Source organism: Ipomoea nil, unplaced genomic scaffold, assembly GCF_001879475.1.
Source record: "Ipomoea nil cultivar Tokyo-kokei standard unplaced genomic scaffold, Asagao_1.1 scaffold3043, whole genome shotgun sequence".
In the NCBI taxonomy this organism is placed as follows: domain Eukaryota; kingdom Viridiplantae; phylum Streptophyta; class Magnoliopsida; order Solanales; family Convolvulaceae; genus Ipomoea; species Ipomoea nil.
Genome location: NW_017619471.1, coordinates 179224 through 191936, shown reverse-complemented (window position 1 = coordinate 191936; position 12713 = coordinate 179224). Strand labels below are relative to the sequence as shown.

At 33.9% G+C, this 12713-nt stretch overlaps 1 protein-coding gene across 2 annotated transcripts; it reads right to left on the bottom strand.

Annotated features, from left to right (window-relative positions):
- On the bottom strand, positions 1–11008 carry LOC109163815 (chloride channel protein CLC-d-like). 2 transcript variants are annotated; one of them, XM_019312525.1, is made up of 23 exons: positions 10829–11008; positions 10592–10667; positions 9045–9266; positions 8908–8954; positions 8725–8823; positions 8352–8426; positions 5765–5853; positions 5251–5391; positions 5104–5174; positions 4931–5010; positions 4665–4814; positions 3636–3695; positions 3461–3535; positions 2983–3134; positions 2187–2322; positions 1977–2108; positions 1520–1597; positions 1384–1439; positions 1172–1258; positions 929–1085; positions 549–650; positions 412–458; positions 1–262 (listed from the first exon to the last, which is right to left on the bottom strand). In XM_019312525.1, exons 1-23 carry the CDS (start codon positions 11006–11008, stop codon positions 187–189), a joined length of 2388 nt encoding a protein of 795 aa, XP_019168070.1. In that variant the 3' UTR covers positions 1–186. The 2 variants fall into 2 exon arrangements, with proteins under 2 accessions (XP_019168070.1, XP_019168071.1); XM_019312526.1 differs by having other exon boundaries at positions 10592–10640; positions 10828–10965.
- Between the last annotated feature and the right edge of the window lie 1705 nt (positions 11009–12713).

Below are 12713 nucleotides of genomic sequence, written 5' to 3'. Positions count from 1 at the left end.
TAGTCATTGAAAAGGAATACTCATTACTCACAACAAAATATATAATGACATTTTACAAATTCAAACAGTTAATAAACAACACCACCTAACCTGGGATTAATGAATTAACAGAAAAGAGAAGGAATGGCAACTCATTTCAACCAAAATTGAGGTAAGGACAAGCTAGAAGATGCTTTGTTATGATCACTAATCAAGTAGGGGCTGTCCAGTATCTGTATCTGAACCTCCCATCATAATTTGTCTCCTTCTACCTTGCAAACCTCTGAGACATCAAGTCAAATCAAACACCATATGTCAGTTATTTTTTTACTACAATTTATTTATTAATAATTATGTTTTCAAGAATATTAAAAAAAAAAAAAAAAAATGAAGTCCAAACATATGAGTCAAGCAAGCAGGCAGCATAGAGACCTTACACTAGTGGATTGGAGCTCAACTATTGCTGAATCATCATTATCCTGCATTACCAACTTTGCTATTAACCTTCCAATTCAAATCACCACAAAAGCTACCATTCATATTAAACACAGCTCCAAGTGGTAATTTACCTCTAGCAATAGATCTTTCCGCGTAATCATGCCCACAACACGGGAGGCATGCGGAACAACAAATATGTGTCTCAGACCTAGTTGACGAAACAGATTGTATACCTGCCCCATCAATAGTAAATATCCGGATGAAAATCATTTAAACATATTCACCACAGCCATGCATCATCAAAGTCACAATTTCCAAAATGCTTCCCTTTATATTCCACCCAAACGTTTAAAATAATTTAATCTCCAAGGCAGAAATATTTTACTCCAATTCATCATTTATCCCATATTATATGATTCAATTTTGCTGTGGGATAACTATGTAAAGATTAAAAAATGAAAAACTGAATAACATAAAATGTGAAAAACAGCAACATTAGTGTGAGTCCCACCTTAGTTAATGACATGTCTTCAGGCACAATATATGGAGATGGGTTCACAAATGGGGAAAGGTCAATGTACATTTCCAGATCATCTTGAGTGAGATGAATATCATTTATACATATTCCTTTACTAGAGACAGGTTTCACAAAATCGCAGAGGTTGTGTCTGCAAAGTGAAAATCCAAAAATATTTCAGGAAATCCATCAATAAGCACAATTAGCAATGCCAGAATGGTGATCATGCATCACTACCTCATTGGTAAAGAACCGCTTCTTACATCACTGCACAAAGGGCTATGTTGAAAATCAACCTTTGATTGCAGAAGTACCAATAAATGACTGCATTATGAACAAACTTCCATGACTCTTTTAATCAGGTTAGCCAACCACAAATGCTACTGCTAAGATTTGTCTCCCTAGATAGCAGATGTTATAAATAGAATGCACAAACCATTCAGTCCTACCTTCGTAGTATTAGTCCAATGACAAGTGTCTCTCCACTCCTTGTATGATCAATAACCTGGAGATCAGTAAGCAATAATGCAATATAAACCGACAATTGCAAAAATCTAGTGTTAAACTGGTACAAAGTCTACTTACAGGGAAACCATTGTGCTTATTGCTCCTTAAGATGGAAACTATATCTGCAACCCTGACAACACGGGGAAAATAGATAACCTATATGATGCAAGAAAGGTAATCAGTGAGCTTAAAATAGACAAAATAAATTGCAAAGTAGGAGGAGAAATGAATGTTTTAAACAGTCACAGAATAAACAAATAATCTCTTTTCCATGCAAAACTAAGAATAGTCTCTTGGAAAAAGGTCACACAAGTCTGTATATTCTTTTAATCTGTTGAATGAATTTAAAATGGTCTAATAAAGTGATGAACCTTAATATTAAAATAGCAGAAAATGAAATAGAACACTTTACTTAACAACCACCATCATAATTTAACTTCTAATATCAAGCAGAAATTAAAAAGATGTGATGCCTTATTTAGTCCTAGTGCATCCAGGGCAAGTGCAAGTTGATGAACATCATAGTAATCTTCACCTTTTGATTCCCAGATGCCTCCTTTGCTGTCACATAGCGCATGTGGTATTTTGGCTTTGACTCAAGTAGTGGAATGCCCCTTAATCTTGCATGCTCTTCATAAAACCCTTCATTGAAAACATCACCAACAGCCTGCAGATGATAAATGCTAAGTCAATTAGGTACACCGTACATATAGAAAGTAAACTTTTAAGCCAGGGAAATGCACACCTTTGATATGAGGAGGACAAGCATGATCAGAGGTAGGAAAGTCAAATTATTTGAAATTTCCACCATAATGACACAGAGAGACACGGTCATCCTCATTGAACCTCCAAGAAAAGATGCTGCACCAAGAAGAGCATACCTGGGAATTTCATTGACAATGGCAAAAATCTCTTATAGTAGGTGAGGAAAACAAAGATGCAACAACTGGGGTAAAACCATGAGCTTTGCTGAATCTTAACCTCATCTTAGATCAAATAAAAAAAAAATGGATTGTATGAAATCTAACTCGTTCAACATTATCTATAAGTAATCAAGTTAATTACATATAAATTTTTAAAATTACGTAGCAGATCAAACTGAATCGACCCAAATACCTGTACTTCAATTTAACCAGCCCAATATAAACTATAATCAATTTGGGCACGTTGAAAAACCACCCAACTTTCTCTTCAACCCCATTTTGAGGCTTTGAGCCATCCAAACTGCCCATTTTCCATCATACTTCATATCCCATATATATAACAAAATTTCCTCTCTGAGATGTGGGATGTGTCAAAATATATGGGATGTGAAATTATTTAATATATAATGTACAATTGCACAAATCTAAAGAAAATAAATTTACTTCAATGTTAAAATCTAAAGAATGCTATAAATCAATCAATTAGTACTAAATTGTAAGAAAATTTAGGCCATTACTTTAAAGCATCCATCAAATTGTCTAACATGAAAAGGCTAGCTGGGAATTGTCATCTCAATGAAACAAAAATGAAAAACAAAAGAATAGAAAGAGACTCACGTTCCCTCTTCAATGTTAAGCTTCCTATAAAAGCTAACAACAAACATGCCAACAAGGCGTCCATAAGTTGATCCTATCATTATGCCAGGAACAAACTGACCAGCTGGAACAGCAGTACCATATGTTACCACTGCTAAGGTGTAAAACATTACCTGAGACACATGATTCTCCGGAAGTCAATATCACAAACAAAATGACAAATATAGGTATTGCATTCAAAAGGAGTTTGCTTCTTTTATCATTGCAGGTAATTAAAAAAATTCACTATAAAACTAAACACATTGACAATGCCTTCGCTTTTAATTAATTTCACATTAGAAAGTCGGAAAATTGTGCTCTTCTTGAAGACCAATTTCATACTCAACTAAAAAAATTGGATTCTAATTAAGAAACATTAAAATAAGAATTCTGGAAACTAGAATTAGTTAAGGTTGTCATTTACAAAAATGGGACAGTAGGGAAGTCGGGGAAACAATACCAGAAATGTCAGGAGACTTTGAGCACTGAACTCATGAACTGTCTTTGCACTAAATAAATTTCTTATAGCATCATCCTGAAAGTATGTGCCGGGCATAAGATTCCATGAGTTGAAAAATTGCTGAGAGTGAGATAGGTATCACAACACAGAAAAAAAAGGTGGAACTTGCAGCAACCTGTGTGTTGAAGAATATAGTTGCAAGGTCATTGTACTCATTGCTGTTCTGACAATGAAACTGCAAATGCATATAAACATAACCATGAGTAATGATTCCATTGTAATGTAATAGAGGGAAGCAATATACAGTACAAGATAGACTCAACCACGGTGAACATGTGTCCACACCTCCAATAAAATGAAAAAAAAAAAAAAGGGAAAAGGTACAAATAGGCCATTGAACTATTTGGGGGGATAGCAATTAGCCACCGAACTCGAATAAGCTCCAAATTCATCCATGAACCCAAAAAAAAAGGAGCAATTAGCATTTTTAGCAGGTTAACAACAGATTTGCGCTGATTGGGATGCCACGTGTATTTTTATTTTTTATTTTATTATCCTACTTGGACTACATGTAAGCATTTGATCCTTTGAAGTAAAAATTTAAATTCCTAATTTTCTCTCTCCTCTATTTTCTTCCCCAATTCTTCATCCCCTAACTATCGCTTCTCTAATTTCGGACAGTAAACCACAACATTTTTTACTGTCCGAAATTGACTGTCCAAATCGGGGAAGAAAATAGAGAGAAAATTAGGGATTTAAAATTTTACTTCAAAAGATCAAATGCTTACATGTAGTCCAAGTAGGATAATAAGAAAAAAAAAAAAAAAAAAAAAAAAAAAAATATATATATATATATATATATATATATATATATATATATATATATATATATATATATATATATATATATATATATATAAATATACATGGCATCCCAATCAGCGCAAACCTGTTGTTAACCTGCTAAAAATGCTAATTGCTCTTTTTTTCCGGGTTCATAGATGAATTCGGAGCTTATTCGAGTTCGGTGGTTTAATTGCTATCTCCCAAATAGTTCAATGGCCTATTTGTACCTTTTCCCAAAAAAAAAAAAAAAGACAAGATTGACTTCAAAGTAAAAGATGCTAACCATATAGAATTGAGATGCGTCCTAAGATCTAAATTAAAAAATATTAAAATAATTAAAAATAACACAGGATCCTACATTTACGTAATTTCCATACATTCCTGGTGCACGTGGACATTCGATGCTTGAGTTGACATCAGGATCAGGGCAGGGAGTGCATCTTCTAAACAATGGTAACCCAAATGAAATAACTGAAGTTATCACTGAGATAACACAGGCTTCAATAATCTGTAATGTAATGTATTCTTTTTTTAAATAAGTAAATAAGCCATATTTTGAGCCAAAGAACCTCTGACACAATAATAAGCATGAATACTGAAGGCAAAATTGTGATCTTCACTTACTTTGATACGAATTCCTTTTCTGTGCAAATAATTTCGACGCCAGTGGGAAATAAAAAGAGTAAGTTGATTAAAGAGGGCTCCTGGAACAATTAAAACTAAGCTATATCAAGCTGCAAGTACATCTTTATTTTTTCCAACCTTTACACATGCATCCAATAATAACACTTACATACCAAGAAGGCCTCCAATAACACCAATAACTGCCATTGGCAATAATTCCTCAAAGGAGTAGTCCTCTTGACCTCTAAAGGAAATGTGATTCACCATAAGCTTATAATGGATATTAGTTTAGAAAAATAAAACAAAGTTCAAATCCTAACCCTGAAATGTCCCATATAATGAAGCCTCCAGAGCCAAAATGGCCACATTTTCCACTCTTGCACCATCCCATTGCCGTACGAACAACAACAGCTACAATGGCAGAGGTAAAGAAGACACGCCACATGAGTTGACTCCTCCACCTTCATTAAATGATGGGTTAAACAAGTGATTAGGTCACATTTAAACTTGAAGATGATCCATTTGGTTTAAGGCCCTAGTGCCCAACTGCACAACACACAACTAGATCCAAGCATTGCTCATGAACCATCGAATACTCACTTGCAGAAGCATGTGTACAGCAAACCAGAAATTAGCCACATGATCCACATAATACATCATTCTTCCATCAGATCATTTGGCTTCTACCACTCTACGTATGATTCTACAGGCCATTCTTAGCCTTTTTCTTTCGTTCTTTTTACAAGTTACGTCTCATAGCAAGAAAAGTCTTAAACACTCGATGAATAAAAGAATGATGCATATAATGGATGAGACATAAGAATATAAGATTACCAAGACGTAACTTCTTCAAGGGCAAATAATACACCACCAACTGGAGCTCTAAAAGCTGCAGCAACTCCTGCTGCACATCCACAGGTTACCTTGTAAAAGCATTCACCAAATAAAAGAATCAGTACAAATCAGAGGCTATCTTAAGAAAAGTTGAAACATCAATCTTTTGCATGTTTTGTCTAGATATGCTTCGAAACAATATTAAGGCATAAAGGTTCTGAAAACCTTAAAAAACTCAAGCAGAAGACATCATATTTTTAAGAAAATACAGATATAAACGTAGGCCAAATAATTTGTGAGCTTATAGTAAAGGGAAGGAGAAACAAAGTAAGCTTGTTTATTTCTGATTACTTTTTTTTAGCCTAAGGTATATACATGTACATAAGCAATTATCTGATTTTGGCCTACCGTACTAATGTCTCTGATTGCATTGAATACCATATCTGCTTCATATTCTCAAAACTCCCCCGCAAGTTGGAACATAGATGTTGATCATGCCCAACTCAATACAAATAATTAATAATACTTCAAGTAAGTCCCTTGGTAAATAATTCAGTCAATTACTCACCACTATGCACATATAAAATACAACCAATTATTGTTTAATCTTCTCCTGCATAAACGACACCTCATGTCGATATGTTTTGTTCATTCACAGAAGATTGTATTGTTCGAAATGTGAATGGCCTGATGGCACAATATTCAAATTCTATTTGATTCATAGCATGATATTCAAATTCTACGTTAGCTCATGCCACCACATTCTACTTCTCCAGAAACCATATTTCTTCCTATAAAAGCAAACACCCTGTAGTTGACTTTCTGTAACAGAGATCCAGCTTAGTTCACATCAGAAAATGCTTCATGAAGTGTGTCTACGATCAACATACAAAATCCCTTTTACTGTTGAACCCGTAAGATATTTCACAATTTGAATTACTGTATCCCACTAAGACGTCCATAAACTAACTTACCATGCTCACAAGATATGCTATATATGGATAGATGAGTCTCCAAATGCCTCAGCTTCAACTGCTACAAGAGAGGAATATCCCTTTCATGAACCAAGTGAATTTTTTTATGTTTTTTTGTTTCCAACAACATTATGACTTTAATCCCCAAAAAGTACTTCAATACACCCAAGTTCTTAGTATGAAATTTAGAGGCCATTGATTAGTCACAGCTAATGAAATAGACATTTGAGTAGAGGTTATCATAACTGCAGGAGAAAATGTACGTGTGCATAATCCATGTTGTACGTTTGGCATTGCCTTTAGCCACTAATCATGTTTTAAACCTAACAACAAAATCAACAAGGTTTGTTTTTACCACATCACGTATTTACTACTACTTGCTTTCTTACCAAAAAGAAATCAAGTTACATGTTCCATTATCCTTAAGAGCTTTAAATTCCTCTTTCATAGCATGCCTCCAGCCAACATAAGACAAGACTTGGTGTACAATTTGTTGGCACAAAATGGAACCAAGATGGGCAATGAAGGCACAAAAACACAAAGATAAATGATCATTGGTTGAAAACTTGAAATGCCAATTTGGCCCCTACGTTGTGATGTGGCAATTTTGCCCCATATTTTTTCCTATCAAATTCACATTATGTTTCAACATGTTGGTCAATATGTTCATTTCGTTATCTACTTTAAATAAACTGTTCAATTTACCAATTTTAACCCAACCCACCCATATTAGCCATCGACCCACCAAGTGTTTAAAATAAAAATAAGAAAACAAAATCTCACCCATGCACAGAGAGCCAAAGATGAGATTTTGCTCCAGCACATGAACAAAATGCAGCTTGGAATTCAATTTCAAAAGGCCAACTTCGTGAGCATCATCTATTATATATAGTATTATAGTGCATGTATGTACTGTAGCACACATCAATGTACTTTGGTCTTCTCCCTTTCACAGTTTCACGAGTTAGGGATCTAACTTTGTTAGAAATGAAGGGGGAGCCCACTCAAACTGTAATACACCCTTGTAGCTTGGTATTTTTACTCAGAAGAAAATACTCCCAAAACAATCTCCATAATTTTTTTAGTTTGATAGTCAACCCCGGCCTTCGCCAAAAGATATAGAAAACTGAATTTGTTAGATGGAAAGGAAACATTTGTTAGAAATGGAAAGGAGAGCTTGCTCAAACTGTAATACACCCCTGTAGCTTGGTGATTTTACTCAAAGAATAACTGAATAAGAAAATATTCCAAAAACAATGCTCCATAATTTGAGCATTGTTTTTGGAATGCTCAAACTGTAATACACCCCTGTAGCTTGGTGATTTTACTCAAAGAATAACTGAATAAGAAAATATTCCAAAAACAATGCTCCATAATTCTTTTTCTAAATTTGATAGTCCAATCCCTGTCCTAGCTAAAAGACAGAAAACTGAACTTGTAAGATCGATTTAGAAGTAGAAATAGGTTACCACATATTCTACAGTAAAAGCAAGGAAAATTAAAATGCTGGACTTCAACAATGTGAAATAATAGTGTAGGCACATTTGCAAGAGTCGGAAACATCAGAGGGGAAAATAAGAGAATGCTAACCACACATAATATCTACTACTTACAAGATCCCGACGATCCCGTTCATTGTTTAATACTTGTAGCCACCGCAAACTCAAATGATATTTTGTTGAGCCACCCTGAGGTTATTCACATTTAAAAACCAATTGAGTTTTGAGCTCAAAAGTGGAAGAAACACTGATTAAAAAGTTCAAGAAAAAAAATGACAAAATATATGTTTCTCTTCCTTAGTGAATAGTGTAGGTAGCACTGTAGCACTCTCAAATTTGGCATGAAGAAATGAAGAATAGATCCAATAACTATAATGGAGCGATATTATAAAATTAATCTGAAGATATATTATAAAGTCCATTGAAATGACTTCAACTCATAGATATTAGATTAGACTTACTACCAGAAGTACTCCATATTACTTACTTGTCCAAGCAAAGAAGCAATACAGGCACCAATGTGTACAAGAGGGCCTTCTTTGCCAAGGGCTAGACCACTTCCCACTGAACCTATGCTTCCAAAAATCTAGAAGAAAGAACAAACAAAATGAAGCTTTTCATTATAATAACACTATAAAATACAAATTAAATCTAAAACATGCTACCATACCTTCCCAATTAAGGTTCTAAAGAGGAGGATACCATGTGTGTCAATTCCTACAAAAATAAACCAGAATCAGCTCATTCTTCCAGTGTCCCCATCAAACGGAGGTAAGAGACTAAGAGCAACAAACTGCCATAGCCCACCATTTAAGTAACCCTTAATTTCAGGAATCCCAGATCCTGCTGCAGCTGGAGCAAAATGTGTGATAATATATACTGAAGAAAATACTAGAACCAAGTTGATCAATGTATACACTAGAAATCCAACGAAGTAGGAATTCTGAATTATTTGAAACGTCAATGAGTATTTCCATCCTGCAAAGTTTTCAACAGACATGTTGATGAAAACAGCCACAAGTCCAGTACCTGAAACAAAACAAAGGGCATAAATAGCTAGTCAATCAATGAAGCAGGATACAAAATCCAAAGCCATCAGCATATATCTGGTTCCTCACAGCAATACTTAACAGTTGAAAATTATCATACCATACAAATTACAGAGTAACTCATCTGGAGAAAAAAATTACATAATGTGAAGGAATGCTATCATGGGATGCATCTAAAGAACCACACACACACACACATAATCAGCAGTAAGAAGTGAGGATCTGAATTAAAGCTTGATTTTTAAGTTCTATTCTGTCCCTAGATAGTTTAAATAGTATCATATTTAGATGTTAATAAAGAAGAGTAGGCATGGAAAGATACTAGTCTAAACTCAAACCAATTTTTAGAAGATAAATCATTTTCAAAAAAAATATAAATATAAATATAAATAAAAGAATAAAAGACAACTGGCAACCTGATTAAACTATACAGCTAAGCTTTATTCTTTTCAGGAGTATACTCTAGTTGTCTTACTACTAAGACAAGAACACCATTAAATTGCAATTTATTACAGAGCATAAAGATCTTCCATTTACAAGTATACACCCCTTATCAAGGTATTAGCAACTAGATTATACATAAAGTCGTCAACCCAGAAGAAGAGATTGTTCTTGAATACAAAAGGAGATTTTGATAGTTGAAAAATTGTTTGGTCTTTGAAACTTACTCCTTTCTCTAAACTACAGTCTGCCTGCTGATTTATGCCATGTTTCAAATGGATGAGGTTAAAAAACTATATTATTGTGCAGATTTCCCATTTCAACACCTGCAAACTAAAGTCACAGGGTAACTTGAAGAGTCATGGTCTCACAATTATCATATGTTGCAGAAAAAGAGCTGTCAATCCACGAATCAAGATTCAATCATATATATATATATATATATATATATATATATATATATATATATATATATATATATATATATATATATATATATATATATATATATATATCCCTCATGGAATATGATACATAGACTATTTTAATCTTTCCAATCAAGTTATCCTGAAATGTATTATCTATATAGCCTCATATCTTCTTTCTTTCTTTCTCTCATATTATTCTACTTCTAGTTTACCACATACAGCTTTTACCTGACTGGCAAGTGGTGGCTAATAGCATGCTTAAGTGTTACATTTCCAGAGCTTAAGGCTAAAGGAGTTGCAAGTAAGTGAAGTAACCATTCTATAGGTTGGGCAACCACACTGACAAACAGCAGAAGTAAAAGAAACAAGTTTTCCTAAATTGTTCTGATGTCAGGGCCAGGGAAAAAGAATTAAAAATCTATAGATAGAAACTCACCAATTCCAATTAATAAGGAAAAGAACCACTTCATCACGATCAAATACCCTCCTACATAAAGTTTCCCTTTCTTAGCCTGTACATCCAAAAGAATATTAAAAATAAATAAATAAAAAAGCAAACAAACAGAAGAACCACAATGCAACAATTTCACCACATTATATGTAAAGCATCCCTCATTTTACTAAATTGGGAGGAGCACAACAATTAAGACAGTAGTAGAATAAGAACTGAGACCTGTTCCCGTCGATAGGCATGATTTTCGATGACTTCATAGTCGAGACTCTCTACGGAGCTGCCTTCGATCTTCTTCGAGGTTCCCACCTCGTCGTCATCCCCATCTTCCTCCGCGGATGGCAGCCGCGACCATGCCACATTCACCGTCTCAATACTATTCTGCAAATGATTCGATAACATCTTTCTCTCAGATCCCTCTGCCACCACCCTCCACTTCTATGTAGTAATTAGCCCTAAATTAATTTAGAAAAAATTCAACTAAATTTCAGGAAAAAGTCGAAATGCATATGCAATTCGCGGCCGAAACTTGAATAATTTGGGATCAAAGTTGATGTTCTATGCAAATATTCAAACGGTTTTGTGATAAAAAACTTCTTCGACGGGCGCTTCTTATGAGTTCGCTCTCGGTGCAGTCGTGTTTATTACGACTACAGCGCAAACAAAATAGAAATCGGAATGGAATTTCCTTCTTTTCTTTTGTCATTTCACAATTTGATTGAGAATTTGGATTAACCAAATTTTTATACTACAGATACAGATTACAGAGTAATTAGTAATTAGGGTAGGGGCAGCAAACGTTATACCGTGCACAGGATGCACATAGCACTGTGCGCTCCGCGCTTTTCAAAATGACGTCGTTTTATTAAGTTGTTAAAAAAAATTTCATTTTTCGAATGCACATAAACTCGAATACACATAATCTAACATAATACATAATACACATAAATTCATAACATAATACACATAAATTCTTAACTGAATACACATAAATTCATAACACAATACACATAAAATTTTAACTGAATACACACAATGAAGTTTGATCTGTTCGGATAGACGAAGTGACGTCAGTATGACGTCAGCATGAAACGCACGCATTTTGTGTCTGAACGCACATTGCTATGTACGTCGTGGTGCATGATATAAATTGCCTAGGGCGAGACCTAGTGTATACGTTTGTTGGATCTAGTTTGTGAATGGTTTTTTTTTTTTTTTTTAAACATTTTGATAGTCATAATTTCATATACTGAAAGAAACAAAATAAATAAGTATACAATAAAGATGTGAATTGCTGTAAAAGAATATATATATATATATATATATATATATATATATATATATATATATTGCGGATCAAATAAAACAGTCTCAACAGGTAAAAAATGTGGACAGATTCCAAGCAGTAGATGCAATCCAAATCAACAGCCCAAATTGAATTTTAATTAAAAAACGTGCGGTGGCATATTTATAATTTTGAGTAAATAAGTCAGTTTGTGTATGGTTTACGAGTGCACATTTGTCCTTCTTCGAGTCCATATTTTTCCTTCTTCAAGTGCATACTTTTTCTTTTTCGAGTACATCACTTTTATTTTAGTACTTAGTTTCTATTTTGAGTGCACATCTTTGTGCCTTTTTTTGTAAATCTTTTGGCCTTCAAATGCATGTTTTCCTTTCTAAAAGTGCATAATTAATTTCATTCGAATTTTCTTTTTTAGTGTCATTTTTTTCTTCTCTCCCTTGCCTTTTAGTGATCTTCTTTATGCTTTCAAGTGCTCAAATTAATGTCTAAAAGTATATGTGTCTCAATATTGTGTAAAAAAAATAAAATAAAATAAAAATAAACTTAGCATTCAAGTTAACCCTTTTTTCCTTCGGTGCAGATTTTTTGCCTTCAAGTACACAGTTTTATGCCTTCAAGTGTATGTTTCTTTGTCTTCAAGTGCACAATTTCTGGACAGTATTTGTTATATCTTGTGCATTCTTTTCAATAACATATTACTAAATTTCTAATAAAATTTGTGAGATTTACAAATGATTTGTATGGGTAATTGGTTTAATAACACTTAAGTTGAATAACCTCCCTTTTTGGCACCATAAATTGCAT